Below are 26,358 nucleotides of genomic sequence, written 5' to 3' on the forward strand. Positions count from 1 at the left end.
GAGGAGTAGGTCTTACCAGAATTAGAAATCTATCTGCATCTATTCATAGCATAGATATGGCAAATGTAACTGAAGGAGGCTATTTTTGCTTGATTTTTATCAAAAAGTTGTCTCAATTTTAGGAGAGTAAACTAGTATCACAGGGTTGGAAGAGACTTAATGTTCCAAACTCTACATCTTACATTTGAGGAAACTGGGGTCAAAGGACACAATATGATTTGGCTGAGGTTTTGGACAGGGATAATTTTGGGAAGATGAGTGTTTATTATCAAATGAAAGGTAACTACTAGAGAAAGAGGATGGAAGGCATTGAGACTACATAAGAGATCTTGTATGAGAGAAGAACCATTTCTATCCTGTCTGTAACTGAGACAATAATCATGCACGGTACAGTTTACCTTTAAAAAAAAATCATACACAGAAATAAGGACTATTAAAAAAATCCTAATACGAGTATCTTTAGTGTAGTTTTAATTTGGTTTTCCCTAAATGCTAATGGTATTGAATATCTTTTCAGATGCTTACTTGGGTCCACTTATATATCTTCTTTGGTGGAGTGTCTATTCAGATCTTTTGTTTTAAATTGGGTCATTTCTTTTCTTTTATTGAATTTTAAGAGTTCTTTATATATTCTAGACAAAATCCTTTATCAGATATATTTTACAAATATTTTCTCTTATTCCTTGGCTTTATTTTGCTTAATCTCTTTTGAAAACGAATTATTTTATTTTTCATTTTTTTGAAAACCAATCATTTTAGATTTGGCACTCTTTTCTATTATGGCTCATGTGTTTTACAGTCAATCTAAGAAATCTTGGCTTAACCCAAAGTCTTAAAGATTTTCTTCTATACGTTCTTTTAAAATAATATAGTTTTAGGTCTTACACTTATATTTATGGACCATTTTGAGTTGATTTTTGAATATGGCACCACAGATATAGTTCATACAGGTATCCAATTTATATAGTACCATTTATTGAAAGGCCTAGCCATTCCTCATTGAGTTTCTGAGCATAAATATTGAATATCAATTGACTATGTATTTGTGAGCCTTTTTTATTTTTTAAATTTTTTTAATGTTTATTTATTTTTGAGAGAGACAGCATGAGGGGGAGAGGAGCAGAGAGAGCGGGAGACACAAAATCCAAAGCAGGCCCCAGGCTCTGAGCTGTCAGCACAGAGTCCGATGCAGGGCTGAAACCCACAAACCAGGAGATCATGACCGGAGCCAAAGTCAGACCGACTGAGCCAGCCAGGCGCCCCAATGCAAGCCTATTCCTAAGCTCTATTCTATTCCATTGATCTATATATCAATACTTAAACTAATACCGCCCTTTCTCGATTATTATATCTTTAGAATAAGTTTTGAAATAAAGGAGTACTATAAATCTTCCAACTTTATTTCTGCTTTTCAATTTTGCTATTCTATACCCTCTCCAGTTTCATGAAAATTTTATAATTAGCTTGTTAATTTTTCTTTTTTTTAAACAAGAGACTGCTGACATTTTAACTGGGATTGTCTTGAAGTTTTGTAACAGTTTAGGAAAAACTAACATCCCTACAATATTGAGTATTCCAACACCATAAATATGGCATGCCATTCCATTTATTTAAATCTTTAATTTCTTTCAGCAGTGTTTTATAGGTTTTAGTATACAGTTCTTGCACATATTTTGTTACACTTGACTCTAAGTATTTCATGGTTTTGATGCTGTTGTAAATATTACTGTTTATTTCTTTAGTTTCTAATTGGTCATTGTTACTCTGTAGAAATACAATTGATAGTTTAATGTTAACTGTATATTTTCTCACCTTATAAAAATCAATTTGTTTTAGTAGCTTTTTTGGTAGATTGTGTAGGATTTCCGACATAGACAGTCATGTTGTCTGTGAATAAAGACCACCCACTCCGGCTATTTTGAACTTTTATTACAGGCTCATTCTTCTTTATCTGGCATGTTCTATCTTGCCACCAAGGCCTTATTTTCATTTTTGTTTTAGACCCCCTTTCCTACAATCTTTACCAAGTGAAGGCTTATTCAGGCGTCAGATCTCAGATCAAATATACCTTCCTCAGGGAAGTTTTCTCTAAGAGAAGTCTCTATGTTATCCCTTTCCTTCAGTTATTCTTTCATTAATCCAGCCAACAAATATTAAGTGCCTACTATTAAATGCCTACCACGTGCCTTCATTCTCTCACAGAACCATCTATCTTTGCTTCCTAGCATTTATCATTATTTGAACTTTACATTTATCCCCATAATTATTTGGCTACTTTCTCTCTCCTGTAGATCGTAAGCTTCATGAGAACAAGAACCATGATTGCTTTTTGTTTTGCTTTGACGTCCATGCCTAGCTTAAAGTTTGTAACATGACAGGTACTCATTAAGTATTTACAGAATAAACAAGTGAGCCAAAACAAAATACCTGTCCAGAGGGTCGAGGAAATATTTGGAGGTAGGGTTGAATTGCTTAATGCTATTCAACACACACTGTTGTTCAAAAGGCTGTTTACTGACTCTATAACAATAATCCAATCTGTATGTACATGAAAATGTATCAGAAACTTTTTTAAATGTAATTTTAAGGAAGTTCTATGAGATGAATTGGGACGTTGAGTTGTAGACAGCATGAGGAGTTAATGTTTAAATTCACAAGTAACATAATTGCATAAAAACAGATGCTACAAGCTCATATTAGATTAAATAGTAATTTAATATTTTGTCAGATGAAAAAATTTAATCCCACAGACCACTAGATGTCCTTAAAATTATACTTGTACCTTTTCTAATTCATGAGTCATTAGGATCTAATTAACTAAAATAAACAGGCAAATGCAATAAACCTGAAATGACTTACTCAACAAGGTCTCAAATTTATAGTAAATAACTTGGTTTTGTTCCATTTGAGAGAATATTAAATAAAATAAGCTTAACTTTATCTTTGGAACAAGATTCCAATCCTTAAATCTGACCATGGATTCTCTCTCCCTCCCTCTCTCTCTTTTTTTTTAATGCAAGACAAATTACTCACACATGAACGAGTTTAATTTGAAAGGCATTTGTTTTTCAAGTGGTATTAAACCACTCCTGCCATAATTTACTGAGTAGTTTTATCTTATCTTTACTTGTACATACACTGAGCACCTTAACTCACGTGCAAATAAGTACTTCATCACATTTTACTAATGCTTTAGGCACATTTATTTTCCCATTACATTGATCAAAGGTATCTCTAACAGAAAGAGAAAAAAGTAATAGGTATCTCTTAGGAATCACTTTTCTTTTACATGCATCTCAATGTTAACACTTATTAATACAAAAGAAATCACTGTGTTGGTTTATTAGGCACTGATAGAAATCGCCTTATTATCTTTACCTGACATTTCAATAACAGAATGCCAGTTCAAATGCCATAGAAGTTTGAAAGCAGTGACTGAGAAAAGTACATTGTTTACCTGAAAATCATTGTTTATTTAAAGATATTATGTTCTTCTCAAGCATGGGGTAGATGATGTGTGCAGTAGAATGCATGACCATCACATTCAAGAACATGTTAAATTCAATTAGGTATGAAATCTATATGGCTATCCTTATCATACGTCATTGATCTACTTCAAAAATGCAGGCTATAGAAAAGATGTAATATATATTTTGAAATTGGACAGATCCTAAAAGTTACTCAAGCCAGTCTCCTGAAAAATGCAAAAAAGAAAACCTTTATGTGTGTCAAACCACTATACTTGCATGTTTATTATCATAACATATCATACAATTTGAATTATAAAATTCAAACAAGCATTCTCGGAATCCCCAAATATGAATATGTTACTTCATTCCAAGCAAAAATAAGAGTAAAAAACATAAGGGGTTTTTTTTGGTGAAAAAAAATCAGGATTTATTGTTTTTATTTTCAATTAAAATGTCAAATGCAAGAAATCACATGGCAGGGAGTGAGTTGAAGAAAACACAGGTGCCTAATTCACAAGCTACAAAAACAGTATAAAGGTGACCATCTGGGGAGAGCTGGCTGACTTAATTTTCCTATGAGCTTACCGTCTGCTCGATATTTTTCTTCCAAACTCCACATCCTGACCTTGAAAATGCATTTACATGTTTCGCTACATCCATTTCTTTCTGATCATAAATGCAGGGAGACCCAATTACATAAAGGGTATTCATACAACAAAGGACATAGTGCGTTATATTTCATTTAATTTCAGATTTCTGGATTTTTTAAAGGTTTTGTTTCAGGTGGTGGCGCTCTGTCAGCTTTTCTTCCAGTCAGTAAATTCCTACACTTTCTCTGATACACCTGTAATTGCTGACATGCACGGTTCTAAGGACAAATGCTTCTTTGAGAACGATGGCTCTCCAGAAAGCCCAGAACGTAGACTTCTGAGCATGTCGAGGAGAGGAGACAGGAACCTAGTACTGTAATCCTGATGTGGATACCACTGATGGATCGCCATCAATACTTACAGGAAAGATGACAAAGCTAAAAGAGTGAGGAATTCCTGACTTGTCACAAAACACTGAGTGCCCAAGTATGCTGAGTATGTTAGGATTTATGAAGGAGGCATCACACTTTCCTGCCATGGTGAATTAATATGCTGAGCAGAAAAACATTTTTACATTGGTTGTTTTTTTTTTTTATATTTCAGTCTGAACATTGAAAATGATGCAGTCATATACTAAAAAAAAGTACTTATTTTAAAGTACTTGTTGCCATATCTCTTCTAAAACTAGTCTTTTTTGCTCTACCCTGCATTTTTCCTGAAAAAAAAAAATAGCAGCAGCTATTATTTCTTCAATATCCTTAATTCATGCTCTAATCATTCCCATTATTCTCCAGGTGTCTGTGCTTCTGAAATCTTTCCCGTCTTGAACCCCTTCCCAGGTCAAAGCCCTGGTTTATACCTCGTTGTTCCCCCAGCATCTCAAAGCTCGTTAAGTGCTAAGCTAAACTCATTCAGCTTTGGGGACCAAGATGTTTCTCTTCTGGCTTTTTCCTTTCCCTATTTTCACCACCTATTAATCAATAAGGCATGCTCATTATTGTCTCTTCCTTCCTTCCCATTCCTATAATTCCTCCTCAAGTTCAGGTTGGGTCATCCAGATCACAGTGATAATACAGCCCCAAATTGTCAAACTGTTCCAAAGAAAAATGGAGTTCTTGAACAAAGAGTTCTATGATGTGCATTCAACTTGGGAGACTCACAAAGCCAGTCAGAGATTACATTAAAGAAACATCTTTAAATCTGTTTAATCCAGTGTTTGGAAACCTGGTATTTCCTTATTTGTTTTACCATGGAACTTTTTCAAGGAGCATCCAATAAAATCTCTCAGAGTTGTGTTTGTAAAACACTGCTCTTCTCCATACATTTCAATCCTGCAACCAATTTTCATATTAGTTAATAAATACACAGCTCAGATCATTTCACTTCCCTGCTTAAAACTTTCAAACACTCTTGACTATCCATCAAACAAAGCTAAGCACCCCTATATATCTGCACCTACATATTTCATCTTATCTTTTGTGACTTCATTCATTTCTGTAGTTTCCTAGATGTCAGGCTTTCCTAGATGTCAGATCTATAGTACAACAATTGACCATTCTCATATAAAATAAATGCGTTTCATTAAATAAATGTGTACCATCACTTAGCAATGAATCAACCTTTCACATACAACTACTGTACTCCTTAAAGACTCTCCAAACCTAAATCAAAGTCTACTTTATTGAAGAAAAATAGATTTACTTTCTTTTCTCCATGGTTTGAAAAACTCTGCTACAGATAATTAAAGCTACCTGTCCTGAATATTTTAAGCAAATTAATTTGTCACATTGCATGGTTTTTCCGAAATAAAGGTGGTATGCAGTGTTCGCACAATTAAGTCAGCTGGAGAATTGGGGAGTAAATGTGGAATAATCATATTATCTGTGATCACTTCATTTTTTTTACCACTGTCAAAATACATATTCTGAAAAAGCAGCATCAATTGAAAATATTTCTAAACGATAACAAATTTGGGGTTGCAATTTTAGCGACATTGTACCTGTCTGCTTGTACTTCTACATCTCACTTAGGTCAGGTATTATGGTAAACAAAAAGGAGTCAACAAGATGGACATAACTGTTAACCACAACGTACGGTTCTTACCATTCTTACAGACACAGGCATTGTAAGCACGTTGAGTATTATCTCTTCCTTCAACTACTCTATGATGTGTCTGCTACTTCTGAAAGCAAAAGTTCTCCAAAAAATAATTCACTCTGTCTTTAAAATATCTGCTTCCATTCCTTGTCGTAGTTGTTCCAATGAAGCCTTCACCTGTTTTTCACCAAAATGTCAGAACCACCAATGACGTCCACACGGGTAGACACAATGGTCAATTTCCAAATGGCATCTCCCCTCACCTAGTATCATTTCACACAAATAATCCTTGTCATCTTCCTAAACACATTTTCTTGAACTCTGATCACCATCTTCTTTTGGTTTTCCTCCCCAGCTGGTGCTGGTGCCTCATTTTCTCCACCCTTAAATGTTGGAGTTGCCCAGAGCCGAGTCAACAACCTTCATCTTTTCATCCTCCAGATGGATTTAAATACTATCTATATGTTAATAATTCCGCTATTCACATCTCCATCCTGAACATTTCCCTTGAGTTCCAGAATTTTATATACAGCTGCCAACTCAAACTCTTCATTTGTGTGTCCAAATTTACACTCCTCCCAGAATAACCTCTTCTGCTCTGCTCTTCTGTTGTCTTTCCAATCTCAGTAAATTGAAGCCTCACTCTTTCCAGATACTCAGGCCAGAGGCCTGATTCATCCTCGCCTACTTGGTTTCTCTCACACTCTCCATTCAATCTCTCATCAAATCCTGCTGGCTCAATGTATTCAGAATTTGACCACCTATCACAGTTTTTACTACCCAGATCCCAAACACCATCATCTCTGTTCTAGATCCTTTTCATTACTTTCTAACTAATCTCCCTGTCTACTCTTTACCCTCTATGGTTAACATAGCAGAGACCTTGTTCGAACTAAAATCCCTCCCGTGGCTTCGATATCTTAGGGATAAAAACCAAAGCCCTAAAATAGCAAGCCTCAGCCTCAGCCAGTCCGTGGGCGCAGTGGCCTCCCTCCAGTGCTTGGCTCATCTCCAGGAAAACTTACATGCCCTCTTCCAGGAGGTGGGCAACGTGGCCCTCAGCAGCCACAGTCGTAGGGACTGGGCTGTGTGGGTCCCTCCCTACAATGACCGTCCGAACAGCACGTAAAGGAGGTGGGTGATGCTGACCTTCTGCTGCGTTGGCTGAGCTGGAACCAGTCCCAGGCTGTGACCACCTTACTGTACCTCAAACGGATTCCAGAACTGGGGACCGGGATCCCTTAAGTGGAGCGAACCCCCTCTGAGGCTTGAGGAAAGGAGTTTAGGCCCACCAGCCTTGTAGAGGGCTGGTCCTGGAGTCCCCTAGAATCACTGGCGGCCTCCCATCTCCCAGCCGGGGGCCGCACATTCTCAAGCGGCCAGTGCAGCCTGGCGCCATCTCGCGGCTGGTCCTGGGGCTACACCTTCAACGCGGGGTGCTCCTTTGACCACGTGCAAGGCAAAAGCCACACCCATCCCCTTCCCCCTCGGCCAAGCCCATCCCAGTGGTTGATAAAACATCACTAAAAACAAACAAACAAGTCCCTCTCTGACTTCATCTTGTTCACCCTTCCCCTTGTTCACCCTGCTCCAACCACACTGGACTCATTGCTGTCCTACAATACTTTTAGAACATTAGTGCCTCAAGGCATTTACCCTTACTTTTCCCTGTAACTGGACCACTTTCCCCCAGTAGTCCTCAGGGCCAATGCCTCATTCTCTTTAAAAACATCTAATGCATGAGGACCTCCGTGGTCTCCTATGTAAAGGAGCCACCCCCAGTTCCTCGGCTCTCTCATTCCCCCTTAGCTTGCTTCATGTTTCCTCAGGTTACTTACAATTAAACGCAATACTGTGTATTTACTTGTTTACGTACTTCTTGTCTGTCCCGTCCCACCCCAACCTCACTGGAATATAAACTTCATAAGACTTGGGATGATCTGTTGTTTTGGACTGCATTCCCAGGGCCTAGGAAGGCATTGGGACATAGCAAGCACACAAAAACCATCTGTTGAGTGAATGACTGAGTGATAACCGGGCATTATAAGGTGCTCTGGAAGCACAAAACAGGGATGGAAGGCTGAGAGAACAAGAAAAGATTTCTTGCCAGGAAAAGGGATGAGGTGGACAGGAAGAACTTTCCCACACAGCACAACATTGCCAAGACCTTGAGTTTATCTTTTCATTCAACAACTATTTATTAAACACCTACAATGTACCGGACTGTTCCAGGCATTGGGGACGTAGAGCAAAAGGGAAAGGTCGTGCAGAATAAAATATTTGGCATATGCTCAATTAATAAAATTAAAAACATATAAAACATAGCAAGAATGTTGGACAAAGGGAAGTCACCGAAGAGTTTAACGCTAGGGATGGCATGACCAGATTAATACTCAGAAAACCAAAACCGAACATAAGGCTCACCCCCAGTACCTGGCTTGTTTAATATGTAACCCACAAGAACTTCCTTTCAGATTCCCCAGTAATTTCTAATTGAGCCTATAACATCAGATAAAGTGAAAAGGTTCCTATGTAAGTAATTTTTTTCCTGTATGTGAATGCACAATAATGGTCTTATAAGTAAAAGTTTTCAAATTTTTCAGAACTTTAATATCATTTAATGTCATTTTATTTTTTTTTTTTAAATTTTTTTTTTCAACGTTTATTTATTTTTGGGACAGAGAGAGACAGAGCATGAACGGGGGAGGGGCAGAGAGAGAGGGAGACACAGAATCGGAAACAGGCTCCAGGCTCTGAGCCATCAGCCCAGAGCCCGACGCGGGGCTCGAACTCACGGACCGCGAGATCGTGACCTGGCTGAAGTCGGTCGCTTAACCGACTGCGCCACCCAGGCGCCCCATAATGTCATTTTATTTTTAAAACAATCTTCTTTCAGTATTCTCTTCTCATATTTTTCAATTATGTTTCTCAAACATACCTATTACTTTTTCAGGGTCACATTCCTTCCTTTTAGTTTCCATTCTTCTAAACTACACTTTTAAAATAATTATAAATTGCTAATTTTATAGTCTCTTTCTGATTTTTTTTCCTACATCAACTTGTTTTCATTTTCAGACACACCTTATTCTCTGCGAATTTCTGTTCCCTCTGCCAGAAATGCAGGGTTTATTCACTTAATGATTTGTCATGACTACTGACTCAGTCCAAGGTTCTAGTTTCTTCTCACATGTTTCTTTTTATTTATTTATTTATTTATTTACTTACTTACTTACTTATTTACTTATTTATTTATTTATCTAGCTAGCTAGCTAGCTATTTTGAGAGAGAGAGAGAAAGAGAGGGAGAGCGTGCACGAGCAGGGCAGAAAGGCCAAGGGAGCAATCTAGAGAATCTCAAGCAGCTCCAAGCTCAGCAAGGAGCCTGATGCAGGGCTTGATCCCATGACCCTGGGATCATGAGCTGAGCTGAAATCAAGAGTCAAATGCTTAACCAACAGAGCCACCCAGGTGCCCCTCTTCTCATATGTTTCTAGTGTCTGTGAGTGCACCTCTGACAGGGATTATTTGTTTTATGAGAAACCAGCGTAGCTAGATGTTTCTCAAGAGTACTGTCTTCAATTTTCTTCCTCTAGTTTGTTCTAGCTTAAGAATCATTTTATGTAAATTTGAGAGAACATTTCCTAAACCAACTCCGTAGTGTATATTTAGAATCCTAGCTTAGTAACACAGGTTAAGGTATGGGAGTGCATATCTAATACCTCACCCCCAGTTCCTGCTTTGCCCCCAGCCATGGGGCGAATTTCTAAGTCTAGAACCACTTGACACATTTTTCATCTCCCTTCCCCTTCACTTCTACCAAGATGTCAGCTCAAAATCACTACCATTCTAGCCTTCACCTCCCTTTTCATTTTTGGCACCTGGAGATTATTCTTTCTCCCTTGCAATCTCAGCTATAGATAGTTTTATAATTGTTAGATTTTATCTGGCACATCTTGATGCTTGTAATGGGAGAGGTTCTGTGTTAGCTAAGTCTACCATATTACAGATTCAGTCAAATTAGTCTCTAAATTAGATTTTAATGTGAAATATGACTAACAACATAAAGACAGTCTACCTAACCTAATAGATACTCAGATGCGCAAATCGGTACCAAAAATTAACTAGGCTGTAAAAAAGCTTGCAAGGCCTGTCTTCCCAACTGGGAACACAATTCCTTACTCAACTAGGTTAGTATGAATTATAGCTCACACAGGATGAGTTAACTTTGCAAAACAGTAGCTGCAAGGGTATAGAAACTCTTCCAAGCTGAGCGGGAGAATGAGCACAGGCAAATATTCATAGGCTTTTTTCCACAAATGTTTACTGGGAGCTCATGAGAAAGAATGGACCAAGATGAGGACCAGAAATGAAGACCCATTACAACCAAGAGAAAGTAAAAGAAAAAAACCCTCCACAACAAGGGGGAGGAAAAAGAAGAGGAAAAACAGTCCTAGTTCCAGGATCTTATGCGAATGCTATTAGAAATCCCCTATCACCAGGAACTCTCCCACATAAGACCCTCCAATGATGAAGGCACAATTTTTAGTCTGTAGAACAAAGACAGGCATTATCACTGAGAAAGCCCCATTCTTGGGACTTAGTTATAGGGACTTCCTGAGACTGAGGCTGGGCCAGGAAAACAGAGAAACCTCTCCTCCCCCCACCTCCTAGACTAATAAGTATCAAGTAACAAACAAGAGCAGTCTGCCCTTGGGGGGAAGGCAGAGAGCAAGACGAAAGAACCCTCTGGAACACAGGTGACCAAGACTGAGAAGACTAAAAGCTGAGGGTGAAGACGCTCAAATGTTTAAATTGAAGGTAAATACAAAACACATGTTCTCTTCTCTATTTTTTTAATGCTCTAAAATCAGAGGTCAGCAAGCATTTTCTGTAGAGAATCGGATAGTAAGCAGTGTGGGCTTTATAGGCCAAATGGTCTGTCACAGCTCCTCAACTCTCAACATTGCCTCTGTAGCTAGAAAACAGCCATGGACAAAATGTAAATGCATGACCATGGATGTGTTCCCATACAACTTTACTTACGGGCACTGAAATTTGAATTTAATAGAATCTTCATCCATCAAAATATTCTTTTGAGTTTTCTAACCATTTAAAAATGTAAAAAAAACCAATCTTAGCTCACAGGCTGGATGGGATTGGGGGGCTATAGCCTGTGACCCCTGGTTCAAAGCAAAATTAGTAGCTGTGAATCATTGGTTTCCAACATGGGCACAACAATAGCACAAAAGATGGGAGTGAGCAGCGAGGTATATTGTTTGAAGCACAACTATGCTAAATTAAAGACGTATACTATACACCCTAGGGCCTACAACCACAGATAGAAAAAGGAAGGTAACAGTAAGATAAGCAAAGGCCTGCATCAATAACAGATCAGTAAAGTATTATTTGAATATAAGACAACATTAGTGAGCGATCCTTTACATTTGGAAAAGATATAATTTCCAAATAGAAAATCCCCTCTTGAAAAATATTCCAGAGAAACTTTTAAGAAAGATAAATGAAATGTATTTTCTTTTCAAGCCCTGAAAACAATGGAGAGCAATCCCAGAGAAGACGCTTTGAAAACTTGTTAGTACATGTAAAACAGAGATTTCTAAACCCGGAGAGGGGAGAAAATGGAATTAGGTAGGAAATTAGGCATGCTTTAGTGTGTGTCTATGTACAACACATCTTGCCTATGGCTAATTGGTTTAGCTGCTAGGACAGAGGGTTGCTAAGGCCAAGACCGTGGGGTGAATGTTACACTGTCTTAGTTCAGAGTGACTATAGATATCGTCAATATAGTCAATGCAATGACTTAGATATCACAAAATAGCATAGAATAGGTGGCTTAAAAGGTATTTATTTCTCCTATTTCTAGAGGCTGCGACGTTCAAGATCAAGGTGCCAGCAGACTCCGTTCCTTCAGTTCACTTGCTGGCTTGCAGCCTCTGCCTTCTGGATGTGTATACTCAATCAGTGAAGAGAAAACTCAGATGTCTTCTTATAAGGGCAATAATCCCATCTTGGGGCTCCACGCTCATGACCTCATCTAAATCTAATTACCTTCCAAAGTCCCCATGTCCAAATATTATCATCTTGGGGACCAGGGCTTCAACATACAAATAAGAAGGGGAGAGACACAGTCAGTCCATAACATTTGCCCAACTTAACATTTTTCTATTTACAGTTATCATTTGGACGCCAAATTGACAATGCTTGGAAAGTGTGTGACATCAGAAGAAATGAGTGCCTACGTGATCCAGAATCGTTCATTTATCCAGAGGCAGGTTATCTGTCAACCTCAACTAACTAAAATAGGTCTGAGAAGCAGGAGAGACGCAGAATTTCCCTTTGAGCCAGCCAAATAAGTACCTCATCATTCCTTCAGTAATGTGCATTAAGCCTCACTGACTTCTTTGTTTTATCTTCCACAATTCCTTTATAAAAATCCCACTTTCTGGAGAACATACACTGTACCAAAGAAGGAAAGTAAATGAATTTTTAGGTTAAAAATTAGTAAGTTTGGGGCCTCAAGGAATAAACTTCAGCTATTTGTTAAGTTTTATTTAGATGGAACATCTCTTTCACATTTAATGCTAAGCAAATACAGCATTACTTGGACCACTGGAATCCATATTAAAACCTCAGTGCATCCATTTTAATAATAGTGAGTAAGCAGAGAGTATTTATAATCTTCAAGATATTTAAAGCTAATTTGGAAGAAGAAAAAGAAGTCACAATTTTCTTTGGGTCTGAAATTTAGGTCCTACTATATTCCCAAATTCCTCTCACTAATCCCACTTAGAAGCAAGGTCTGTAAGGAAAGGGGATTTGGGACACTATTATCACTCACTTATAAGAGCCTGTCAAAATTCTATGTCTATTAAAGAAATTTTGGCAGTGCAATATAGGTCACTGAAAGGTAATCTGAATGCCACAGTCATTTTCTCTTGGTTCACTGGCACAACATGGGAAGGAACAGAATATTGCTAGTACTTCGTGATACTAGCATTTATGAGTATTTTGCTGCTCGGTATTAAGAAATCAACAGTAAGCACAACCATTTATTAAACACTTGCTATTTTATAATAATTGTGCTAAACTTGTAAAATATATCACTTAGGGTCGCCTGGGTGACTCAGTCGGTTAAGCGTCCGAGTTTGGCTCAGGTCATGATCTCACAGTTTGTGGGTTCCAGCCTCGCATCGGGCTCTGTGCTGCACAGCTCAGAGCCTGGGACCTGCTTCACATTGTGTCTCCCTCTCTCTCTGCTCCTCCTGCATTCATGCTCTGTCTCTCTCTGTCTCTCAAAAATAAAAATAAAAGTTAAAAAAATTTTTTTAAGTATCACTTACGTTAATCTTTACCAACATTAGTATAAGGTCCTTTTTGCGAGCATTGGAGAAAGTCATTTCTCTTTAGTCCAGGGTCACATGCTCTCCTGGTGTGCCTTCTGTCTGTTTGTCTCCTGAAGACTTTACAAGCACCTCTGCATCTTCTGTCCCTTAGAAGTAAGTTCAAATTCCTCCAAGCTTGATACAGACCCTGTTACAGACCTATGCCCTTGCTCTCCAGTGTAGCATAGTGAGTAAGCTGAAGGCCTCAAGAATAAACCAGCCTGAGCCTCGATCACTTTATTTAGCCTCTTAAGGCTCCAATTCCCACATCTTCAAAATACTAATAGCATCTGCCTCAAAGGCTCATTTTGACGACTAACTGGAATGAAATAAGAAGAGATCTATGCGTGGGGCACCTGGGTGGCTCAGTTGGTTGGGCGACTGACTTCAGCTCAGGTCATGATCTCGCAGATAGTGAGTTCGAGCCCCGCATCGGGCTCTGTGCTGACAGCTCAGAGCCTACAGCCTGCTTCAGATTCTGTGTCTCCCCCCACCCCACCCCTCCCCTCCCCTGCTCACACTCTGTCTCTCAATAATAAATAAACATTAAAAAAAAAAAAGACGAGATCTACGCGCAACGCCTGGCTGTGTAGTAGTCTATGTAATGTGATGCAGTGTAATGTAGTAAATGCTCAATGCGTGAGCTATTATTATAATTCTTAAATTATGTTATCATAAGTCATCTGCTTAATGTCCATCTTCCCTAGACTGCAAGCTCTACCTCTAGCCCTTGACTTGCTACCAGGCACAAAGTAGACTCTCATTCACTCCTCTTTGAATGACTAAGTGAAGGAAGAATCAAAGGGCTGTATCCCCACACAAAGTGAATGTCATCCCTGTATTAAGAATGAGAGAACTAAGATGTGGAGAGAATAAGCAATATTTTAAGTGTCCACGGATAGTAAGTGGCAGAATTGCAATTCAAATCTCTATGTGTCTGAAACTGAAGCTTGTGCACTTCCCATTTATTGCACTGGGGGAAATGCATGCCCTGGGGAGAAGAGGTGGGGAATAATCAATCAGTATTGAGCACTTGTATGGACCTGGAAGTTCTAAGCACTTGCATATGTTTTCCCAGTTCATTTTTATAGCAATCTCAGGAGGTAAAGAAATACTATTTTCAATTTTACAGGTGAAAACTCAAATACAGAGAGGGTAGCAACAGGCCAAGTTTACATACCAAGGAGGAGGCAAGGATAAGTAGAATTTGAACCCAGGCATCTGGACCAGAGCTCACACCTCTGAGGGGCACATGTATGTTTCTCAGCATTTTGTGATGCCTAACAATTAAATAGCCCTAAAAAGGAGTTAAAAAGTCGTTTTCGGTTGTATTTTCCCCAGTCAACTATTTAATACATATTTGTTTGATATCTGCATATAAATCAAATCAAACATAAACAATGAACATCTACATAAACTCAAATCCCTGTCTTAAGCTATTACTGAATCTTAAAGTCATTCTGTAGCTTTTCCAGTTTGTCATTCAACTTTTGTCTGTACATTTCCAATAATCCAGTAAAAGGATTTTCACTGATTCCTGGAAGGCACTCATTTGAATTTTGGGCAGAATAGGTGTAGGGAATTTTTTCTTGAATAAAAAACTATCATCTTGTGCCACCAGCTCATTTACCTAATCTTATCCCCCCACAAAACTATGCAACATGTGAAGACAAACCAGTGATTTATTTAATACCCTGTGATAGGCAACGGGTACACAAAAGATAGATGTAAATAACTTATGTTGTTAGGGTGACAGCAGTGTAAAAGAAAAAGAAAAGTTAATCCTGTGTGGTAAGTACTCCAATAGAATTATGAAGAAAAGTGTCATTTAAGCATCAAGAAAGAAGTGATCTGGGGAGAGGAAGTCAGCAAATGAGGAAACTTTTGGTTTCAACCTCCAGGCACTTCCAAATGCATCTTGCTTCTAGAGAATACCAAAATAAATCATTTCTACCTCTTAGTATAGCCTGAAGACAAGAAATATCTTCTGTCTATGCCCCTTGGCAGTAGGGTGGGAGTACAGAACTTCCAGGACTCAAGGAAGAAATAATTATCATTGTCGAGTGGTTACTAGGATGACCTGTTCTAACTACTTCATACATATTAACTCATTTAAAGCCAACATTTCATGGAGTTGGCGCTATTTTTGTCATTTGCCATTTTACAGATAAGACAATGGAGATTCAAAGCGGTCTAGCAACCTTGGAAGTTTGCAGAGCTAGTAAACAGAAAAGCAGGGTTTCAAAATCAGGCAGGCGGGCTGTGGAATGCATCTTTGCCATTTGACACCACCCCTAACTCCAGCCCAGGACTGAGTCATGATGACATGGCCCGTCTGTGGTTTTCAAAGTAACTGAGTGGAGTCTAGTGGGGCAGTATTCACTGGACAGTCTAACCAAGAGCAATAAATAGTCAAGGCTGGCTCCTTTTTTCCCAGTGGAATGAATGAATGAATGAATGAATGAATGAATGAATGGAGGCTATATTCACTGTCCCTATATTTTTCTCTTATGTTGTAACCTGCTATTCCAGCTAGGTATAATTTTAGAATATTGATAGGGTTTCTCAAATAATTTGCTATTCCTCCTAGTTCTATGTCACCTACATAAATCTTCTAGGGACTCTCATCCAAAATATCAGTAACAATGTCGAATAGGACAGAGAAGCAAACTGCCTTGTAGTAGTGTTTCAACCACTAGAAATCCAAAAGTGCAATTATCCACTTGACGTATTTCTACATTTTCCACAAGGCTTCTATAAAAGTTGTGATGTCATGGGTGTCATGAGGATGGTAGGGCCATAGCACACACTTGAAATTCGACAAGATCTATTCTTAGTGATCCCATGTAGGCTCTGTGGGATCACCACTTTCTTTTATAAGTGCCAATATCCCATTCTTTTATTAATATCATTAGAGTTTTTTTCTTTTTTTGCCAGAAAGCAAAAACAGTAGATTGAACGGTAGTCTCCTAAGACACTTTTCTCACCTTTTTGGAACCCAGGATATTTGTCCATCAGCAATTACTGCTCTTCCCCAATTTTTATCAAAGATCTCTTTCAGGAGTCTCTCAGCCATATCCCCCACCTCTCTTATTATTATTAAATAGATTCAGCTGTAATTTAATGGTTTTCTTCCCCGTATAAATTGGGGGCTTAACTTGTAGTGTCACTTTGGATTCCCATTATCCTATCCTTTTTTGATTACAGATAATTCTTTGGTAGGAAAAAAACCACAGATTTTATACTGAAATATCAGAACTATCACCACACTGAGCAAGTAAACAAAAATAGCAGAACTGGCTGGACCTGAAATAGCCACATTATTTCTGTGGGAAATTACCATCAGTTTAAAAAAGAAGCTATAGTTTTCTGTCCAATACAGATAACTATCCGAGTATAACTTCAAAATAAGTTTCAATTCAACATAACTTTTTTGCAAGTAATCCTTGGGCATATTTATATTTTATAAGACCAGTCTTCAAATTCAGCTAGCACATAACGGTGGTAAAATTCAATCATAGAACAACTTGTCTATCACTTAAACCATTAGTAAATCATTGATGTAATCAATATGACTTTTAAAATGTGTGCTCACTTGCCAACACAGAGTGATTTCAAATTAAATCCATTTTAACTGCTTTATCAAGACACAGCTTTCTCATTCATCCATTTGTGATTTTTTAAAAAAGGATGAGGCAGTGTAGCTTGTGTGTGTTTGTGTGTGTGTGTAGAGGAAATTCTGCTAGACCTCTCCCCCTCACACACACACACACACACACACACACACACTTTTTTTTTTTTGGATGGGGGTTGCTTTTCAGTTGTATTTTGGCCTTAGTTTATGTGGTTCAAATAACAAGTTAAAATAGTGGGTGGAGGTGAGCAATGGAAGTAGGCTATGATATCAATACCATCACTTCACATCCTTTCTTGGCCGGGGAAAGCTGTCACTCTTAGGAGTTTGTTACACATAAGCACAGAAACAAAGTGATAAAGTAAGGTAGTCATCCCTTTCATATTATTATAGGTTGGAAGGCTTTGTTTTTTAAGCACTAAAAATGTGTCCATGATAACGAGTCCAGCTAGGTCAATTGCATTCACTCATTCAATCAACAAATATTAAGGGTGTGCCAACTATGTGCCAGACAATGTGTTGGGCTCTACATAAACAAATCCAGCATGGTCTCTGATCTGACGAAGACTGTATCCTAATCGACAGATGTCAAGACTAAGAAAAGAACTCTCTATTGGCTTTGCACTTAGAATTGCATCCCTAAGATCCAGTATACATTTGATGCTACTCTCTCAATGTTTCCTTTTCTTTACTAATAGTTAAGTCCTAGTTGTGATCCCTCATAGTTCTGTAACTATATAGTGCAGAATGAAAGACTCAAACATTGATTTGCCAAAAAAAAAGTTCAGTGAAAGTATTTTTTTTAATGGGTAGTGAAGCTCACAGAAAACATGAGAAATCAAGCAAGCACTTAATGTTTGTAGACTAAAACATTCTGGCTGCTGCTGTGAGAAGGTTTTAGGACAAGAGCCGTATATAGTCAACCCCTCTTCTTTTTTTCTCCACAATCATGATCACTGGGGCATACATCTTTAAAGCAACAGAAGAAATAACTTACTTTTTAAAATTTTTATTTACTTATTTTGAGAGAGAAATAGAACAAGGTGGGGGGGGGGGGAGGCACAGAGAGAAAGGAGAGAGAGAATCCCAAGCAGGCTCCACACTGTCAGTGCAGAGCCTGACACAGGACTCAAACTCAAGAACTGTGGAACCGTGAAATCATCACTTGAGTTGAAATCTAGAGTCAGATGCTTAACCCACTGAGCCACTCAGGCACCCTGAACTAATTTAATTTTTATTTTCCTTTCTTAATCTCTCCTCATGTTAAAAAAAATAGTAAGGAGAGAGAAAAGGGGCAAGTCCCTTTGGACTGTGAACAAAAGCAATTTTCAGGCAAATATAGATTTTATAAAAACTGGTGAATGAAGTCGATTAGAAAGCTATATGCTGCCCAAGGCTTGAATTGGGAGATATATAAAGTAATAAGCTCTGCATGCCTTGAAAAGTGAAAAGAAAAGAAAGAAAAATTTTAATGTATCACAAATTCCATGATAAGTGTGGTGCCCATGGGATTTTCATTTGCGTTCAATTTCGGTTTTTTTTCCCCCATAAGGTTGAAACCCACAAAATATAAGCTCTTGGTTTTGGGTTTATATTAGAATTTCTGAAGGACTAAAAGTTTTATTTTTTTAAAAGGGAAAACACATCAAGATTTGTTTAATCAATATCTTAGATTAAAATTCTTTTTAGAAGCCAGGAATCAAGATTTCCATTTATACTTTTGTGACTTAACCAAGTTGTATTTAACTCACAGAAAAAAGTTCGATGACTGACAACATTTTACTTTAAATAGGCACCTAATACAGATTATAAACTATCAATTGTGTCATTAACAAAGTCTCAAACATTTAAAATTAGATAATTTTAATTACTCCTAGCAATTGCTTTATTTATCCCTATTTCTCCAAGACCTGGTTTTGTATTATTTGTTTATGAATGATGATTTAAAAAAAAAATCTCCCTCTGATTAAAGTTAGAGGGAGAAGTTACACAGACGTGAAATTTTGAAGAATTCTGTTGTATTTCCTTTTCCAACCTTGAGATGGAGAGTGAAGGAGAGTCTGAACTACTATATTTAAGAAAGTACCTAAATCCATGGAGTCTTGAATGTAGTGAAGTATTCCTGTGTTGTTACAAAAGTGTTAAGTATCGTAGATTGCATCCTGTTTTGTTCTCTTGAGTTTAGCTGAAGGTCATTCCTGGTTTTAGAGATTATAATGGGGCAAACTAACCTCGGGTGTAGGGAAGAATTGCTATAAAACATCTTAAACTCTGGCAGAGAAGACACCACACTAATCTCCTTATCAGCCTCTCCTCTTTGCCACAAGGGTAAGTTATAGGCACTACTTCCTATATCACTAATATAAAATACTAGACTAAAAGTAACTATATCTCATATTATGACCACTTGGGTTCGACATGTAGATTTATGCATAGTGACATGTAAATTACAGTGTTCGGTATGCCTTTGAAAGTTTAATTATATGATATTTTAGCCTAGTAATAAGAAGCAAAAGCTGATCTATAGATTTCTCTTAGTATACTTGAAACCATATTCCTATCCTAGGATGAATACCTAGAGTGCTATTACTTCTTGGTAATTTTTCTTTTTGATTATATGTTTGGTTATAGATGTATTAATGGGATGGTAGTCAAGATATACACGTACTAGTTGCTTTTAGGGTCTTCTTCCCTTTATCCAGAATTATCCAGAATGCCGTTCCTAAGAATCTTATTAATATATCAGAACTCAGTTTAAATTTTCCTTTCTCATGGAGCTTACCTTGACCAGCACAATCTAAATAAATAGGTCCTCCCCCATTAGTCTCCATCCTTTTGTCATTTCCATTGTCTTCATAGTACTTCATACTTTCAACCCCAATCTAAAATCTGAATCATAAAATACATCATCTGACCCCTGGCCACCAACTTCACACATTCATTTTCCACCAGTCTTCCCTGTGCTCCCATTTTCATGTTGACTTCCTTGTTTTCCCAGATTGCACACGTGAACTCCTTTTCCAGAGTGCATTCCCCAAGACATCTGCAAAGTTTGCTTCATTTCCTTTGGATCTTTTCTCAAGCATCATCCATTTAGGAAGGAGGACCTTTTTTGACTATCATATGCACAACAGCAGCCCCTGCCACTGTCCCTGACCCAGTCTTATTTTTTCTTCCTGGCACTTACAGTTTTATGTGTATATGTTCTGTGAGTGACTCACTCATTAGTGTATAAACTCCATTAGACTTTATCTCTTATGCTCATTAGCCACAAACCTGAAAACAGTGCTTTCCATAAGGCTGACACTTAATACTTATTTGCTGAATTAATTAATTAATCCCTTATTTATTATCTATTACCCCCCACTACGCTCTTAAGGACCAGGAAAGCAGAAACTTTGTTTCTGGCATTTCTATAGTATATTATATATATATATATATATATATATATATATATATATATACACACACACATACATATATGATACATACATTCAAGGAATGAATATTTATTGAATGAGTAAATTGTGTACGTGTGTGTGCGGGTGTATGTGTGTGTATTAATCTCTCTCCCCTCATGGGCTCTAATTGCCACAGAGACTAGAATTATGTCTGTTTAGCTTACCACTGTATTAACCAATTCCACAGTAGTGTCTGGCTTATACCAGGCACTCAATGGGTTAGTGAAGAATCGAAAGTACTGGGACCAGAGTGAACAGGAGCCTACTCTGGCTCCTAGCCACCCAGAGGCCTACACAGGGTTAATCTGAGGTCTTAATGACAGGTGGAAAAGAGTTTGGAATATGCACAGAGTGGTGAAAACCTTAAGTAACTCTGTTCATCCTTTCCAGGGCCCAGTCTGATCTTGGCAAAGGCTTTCTTCCCAAATAAGATCCAAGAAGCTAGTGCAGACCTCTGAGCGTCTTGCTTTCAGATAGTATCTTTTAAATTCTGGGAGGAGTAAATCTTCATTTCAATCGTAGGTTTGATTTCTTTAATTAAAACCTTTGCCCTGAAGATTCCAGATAAATCAGTTTATGGTGCCAAAGGGCATCAAACAAGAAAATCTAAATTTTAGCATAAAATGTCCCACTCACTAGTAGAGTAACCTTGAAAATACTTATCATTGCTTCTTCAATATTTTTCACTTGAAAAGGAAAGATGCTAGAAAAAAATCAAACTATGGATTCATGCTTTAGGTTTGCTGAGATGCCCTTGGAAGGTCTGGTCAAGCATCTTCTTTCCTTCTTCTCTTTTGCCCACCTGCCCCAACTCCTCTTGGTTATTAATCATAACTTTGGTGAGCTATGGTTACTGATTGGAATCCAACAAGCACACAATGGAAAAGAAAGGTTAAGAATCATTGGCCTGTGTTCTTCCTGCCATCTTTCCCAGGGCCAAAATATTGCGAATCTATGAACTGTACCTTGGTTCACTACTAAATCCCTATCTTTTTAACATTGCTTAAATCACTGCAGTCCTTAGTTCACTTACACTAACTTACATTAATTTTTGATCTACTGTGCATCAAGGAACTATGACAGGCACAGAGAATACCAAGATGATTTTAGAAATGGTCTCTTCCCTCAAGGAGCACCATTCAGTAAGGAGACAGATACATCATCAGCATGTGAGAAATGCTTTGATAGGGCCAAATCAGTGAGTGACCTCCAAGCACATCAAAGGGCACCGCAACAACCTGGGAGAGGGAGTAATCTGCAAAACCTTGCAGTAGATGACCAGACACTGAGTTCTGATTGCAACTAATTGAATTATAGACTGTTAAAGCTGCACAGTGTCAGAATCATCTCATCTAAATTCCTTATGGAGCAAAAAAACCAAAACAAAACAAACAAACAACCCCTCTGCTCCCCCCAAAAGAACTGATGCCCAAAGATGCTAACCAAGCCATCCAATGTAAGTATGACAGTTATAACTATATGGGACCAACGTACATATTATTATGCTGCCTTTTTAAAAAGACTTTGGTTTTTTTGTAGGAACATTTCCAGAACCCCTTCTTTCATTGGTTTAATGATGCTATTGATCAATTAATTAATCACATTTTAATAAGGTATGGGAAAAATAATTGACTTCATGCACAGCAATGATGTCAATAACCCATCATCCATTAATTACATACTTTGCAGTTAGCTTCTGGTTAATTTATTCAGTTACATCCACAGCCTCATTTTGCCTCTTGAGCTACTTACTAAACGGACCTAATCACACTGGAAAGGACACGTACTGTCTGGCTGTGAACAAGAACAAACTTTAAGAATAGATCTAGGTCTGACTGCAGTTCTTCTCCACAACTGAGTAAGGAATCTAAGGGTCAGGATAAAATCCAAAAAGTGAAATATTTTCAGTGGTAGCAATATGTAAAATTGCCCAGGTATGCAGTTTTCTTGGAGTCTGTTTTTTCTCCCAATGTAGTCGTTTTACTTGGGATGTTTAAAGACTGATTTAGTAATGGGACAATATAAGAGCCCATTACATTAAAACAGAAATTCATGGGAAATCTATAATTTCTAATAGCTCGCCATCTGTTCGGCGCTTAGTGGCAATGGATTTGTCCTGCTTAGTATAGATGATGATACTGGGGTGCATTCATGGATTATAGAGTGCATTTCTGAGCTCTTTAAGTACTGTTATTAATTTACTAACTTGCAAATCAACATTTCCCAACACAAAATCAATTATTACTTTTTTTTTTTTTTTGGCTAATTTTTCAACTCTTACCCCAAGTAAGGTTGCTATGGGCACCACATAATATCTGTTCTGGCGCCAACAGATTGCGTTAAAGTCATCCTCAGTCTCTCCAAATTAAAGCCCTACTGAGTTCACCGGCTTTGCACTGTACTCGCAGCAGGATGCTCTTTTGCTTTGCTCCACAGTCCAGTTTAATCTGCTAGAAGAATATTTTTAGAGGCACATCGGACTAAATCATCTTCGACTGAGCACACCATCTCCAAATGGCCGCCCAGGGTCCTAAATCCGGCCGCTGCGGATCGGGACGAGCAGGTGTCCTCCGCTGCGGCGGCGTCGTGGGACTCCAGCGCCAACATAACTAGACGTCGGAAGCCAGAAAGGAAACCTGAACACACAGGCACAGGTATAACCTCGCACGCGCGCTCCAGAGAGGCCCCCAGCGCAGCGGAGCCTTCTAGCCTTAGGCTTGGCAAGGCTCTGGGGGGAAGCAAACACTGCTTCCCCCATTCAAGTCAGAGAGCAGGGCGCCGAGGGTCGCGGGTCAGAAGTTGAATTTCAACCCAGCCTGCGCAGCGTCCCGGCGCCTTCCGCAGCCCCGGCATCGCGCTGGAGCCCGGGCTGGGAGAGAAACCAGGCGGCTGGGGCAGGAGAAACTGAGTTGCCACCACCGGAGAGCTGCGGGTGGCGGGGCAGAGGAGACCCCGGCCACCTTCGGAGCACGAAGCCGAGCAGAGTCGGGCTCCGCTGCAGCGACGCTGCGCCCCTAGCCCGGCCACTGCTGCCCGCGCCCCGCGTTGCCCTTTCGGCCGAGGGCGACTCCCCGCCGCCGCAGCCCGGCAGCCGTGCGCCCCGGCACAGGCCACCCCGGGTGCGCCTCCTCCGCCCCCGGGCGGCCGCCTGAGCACCCGCAGCCGGACCGACCTTCGTCCTCCCTGGCGTCCGGACAAACTTCCTCCCTCCTGGACCCCCCTCCCCTTCCCCCCCCCGCCCCCCCGCCCCGGGCCGCGCTGGCTAGCAGGCGGCTCTCTCGCCAGGCTTCCCTGGTCTCCGGCTGCAGGCGCCCTCGCCCGGCACGGCGAGCTTCCTCCCTGCCCCTCTCCAGCCCCGAGCCCGGGCGCCTACCGGTCCCTGCGCCTCAGCTCCAACAAAGCCGGCGGCCCCTAGGCGACCCGGCGAGGGGCTGGGAGTGGCGGCGGGGGCGCCAGAGCCCGACGAAGGCATCCCTCGGCCGGGCGAGTGCAGCGTGCGGGGGCAGTGGGGACGTGGCGGGCAGAGAAAGGGGAAGAAAGTGTCCTGCTCCTGGCGCGAACGCCTTCTACGCTCGTTTTCGCTCGTTTTCGCCCGCCCCGCAGCCCCTGCTCGAGCGCGTCCGGCTGTCCCGGTGGGAGTTGGCAGGGGCAGAGGGGCAGGCAGAGGGGACGCAGTGGGCTGGCGGGCGAGCCGCTCCCTTACCTCTGTCCAGAGTGAGCGGCTGGACCACTGTCAATGTCGCCATGTCTGCCGTGGGAGCCGAAGTGACGCTCGGCTTCAGCATCAGCAACCGCTTGTAGTGAGAAAAAGAGGAGGAGATTGGGGGCGGGGGTGGAGAGGGAAGACGGAAAGGCGGGGGAGGCGGGGGGAAGGAGGGAAGGTGGTGGTGGTGGAGGAGAAGAAAGCTTGGGTGGGTTGGCAGCCAGATGGAGACGCAACTGTTCCGCGGCAGGCGGACCTTCAGTTGCGGCGTGAAGCTGAGCAGGTATCGGAAGGCGGCTGCATCGCGGGCTCCGGGCAGGAAGGCTCTGCCCTAGAACTTTGCTATGGCACCCCAACGAGCGCCGGATGGGTGCAGCCGGTGTGGTGTTCGCTTTCAACTTTCCACTCAAATAAAAATGGTCAGAGTGTAGGTGTGCCGGGGGGGGGGGGGGGGGGGGGAGGCGGAGTGAAAGGGGATGGGGAGGAGAGGGAGGGAGATGGAGAGATGGATTTTTTTTTTTTTTTCAGATTCGGAGAATTTGTCAATCCGGTAATCCCATCCCTTAGAGACAAAATGCTTCTAGTTCAGAAATGTTGGGATTTCATTATAGTTGCTGTTAATTTCTGTTAAAGTACCCCCCCCTTTGGAATGTTGATTTGTAACAGTATATAAGATAACTGACTTAAGGCCAGGGTTCCATCATTAGGTCTCCATTAAGGACCTGAGTGTATTGCCTAGAAAATTACTTACTTTAAACACAAACTTCTTAAAAATGATTTTGAATCAAAAAACACAAAGGGAAATTTCTATCACTCGGTTTGAAGAACATGTACCAGGTACCCAGCAGTTTGTCGGGTTAATTTATAGTCAGTCAGTGGTTACTGAGAGTTGCCACTTACTGATTAATTAGCATGTGTGACAGGAAATTAGCTAGGAGTGTTCCATGCCCTGTGCCATGGTCTGACTTGGGGGTTCAGGACAGTTCCTGCCTTCATGTAGCCTGTGGTCTAGGGGGAGATGATGCTATTAAAAGGGTCATTTTAGAGTCAGTTGATCAAGATTCCATGACTAGAACCTTCAAATACTGACTGTGACCCCTTCACCCCAACAGACTGTCTTCACTATCCTGCCACTGTCGGGGCTTTCATTTTCTGATCAAGAAAATAAGGAGCATATAGAAATCTTATATAAGCAGAATGGTGATGACTGTGGGTTCAGGATTGAAAACGACAAGGCTGTCTCCATCCCCTTCCTTATGACAAAGCAGAATTGTTTTGGCTAGCAGTCTACTCTTAGAGGCAGACACTGTTTTATAGCAAAATATTTGCATATTATCTACTTCATTGTCTTCGGATTATAGAAACCACTGGTTTCTGAAGATCTTTTCTATCCCATTTTCTACATTAAAAAAAAAAAAAGCAAGATTTCACCAATGATTCGAACAAGTCAAAGATGCCTGGCCACACACCAAATAGATCCTAAACTACTTAAAATAGTAGTTCAAAATGCCTGTGTTTTCACTTAGTGTTTAAGAAAGAACCCTGATCTTGAAATTCAAGTCTTAGTTATGTGCTCTTCAGAAATCATGTAATCTCTCACTGATCCCCTTCCCTCATCTGTCAAACAAAGGAATTAATAACCTTCCATTTCACTGAGATTCTGCAAAATGAGAGAAGTAATTCTACCCTGCAATCAAACTGAGTTTTGTGAAGGTCTGATGATACTCTGCATGTGAGCATGCTTTGGAAACAGTAAAGTATATATACATTTACTCATACAACAAACATACATCCCACATGAACTGTCCAGCAAGCACTATGCTGGGTGCTGGCCATGCAGAGATTAAAGAGAGTTGGCCCTCTCCCTGGACAGTGCTCAGTCCAAGTTGGGAGACAAAAAATGAGCAAGCTGTGAGAATTCCATGAAGTAAGTGCTCCAAGCAGCATAGAAAGGACAGGACGAAGCAACAACTATGGTTATCATTATTCACATCCCTTAAATCA

At 40.0% G+C, this 26,358-nt stretch overlaps 1 protein-coding gene across 2 annotated transcripts in view; it reads right to left on the bottom strand.

Moving 5' to 3' along the window:
- LIN7A (lin-7 homolog A, crumbs cell polarity complex component) overlaps window positions 1–25,276 on the bottom strand; it is a 123,898-nt gene extending 98,622 nt beyond the window's left edge. The window contains exons 1-2 of one of the 2 annotated variants that reach the window (XM_047868557.1): window positions 25,106–25,276; window positions 24,355–24,759 (exon numbers count right to left, since the gene is read on the bottom strand). In XM_047868557.1, coding sequence (XP_047724513.1) covers window positions 24,355–24,436 — 82 coding nt within the window. In that variant the 5' untranslated portion in view covers window positions 24,437–24,759; window positions 25,106–25,276. Of the gene's footprint in view, window positions 1–24,354; window positions 24,994–25,105 lie in introns of those variants that run through there. The other variant, XM_047868556.1, reaches the window with a different exon arrangement.
- Between the last annotated feature and the right edge of the window lie 1,082 nt (window positions 25,277–26,358).

This window comes from Prionailurus viverrinus, chromosome B4, assembly GCF_022837055.1.
Source record: "Prionailurus viverrinus isolate Anna chromosome B4, UM_Priviv_1.0, whole genome shotgun sequence".
In the NCBI taxonomy this organism is placed as follows: Eukaryota; Metazoa; Chordata; class Mammalia; order Carnivora; family Felidae; genus Prionailurus; species Prionailurus viverrinus.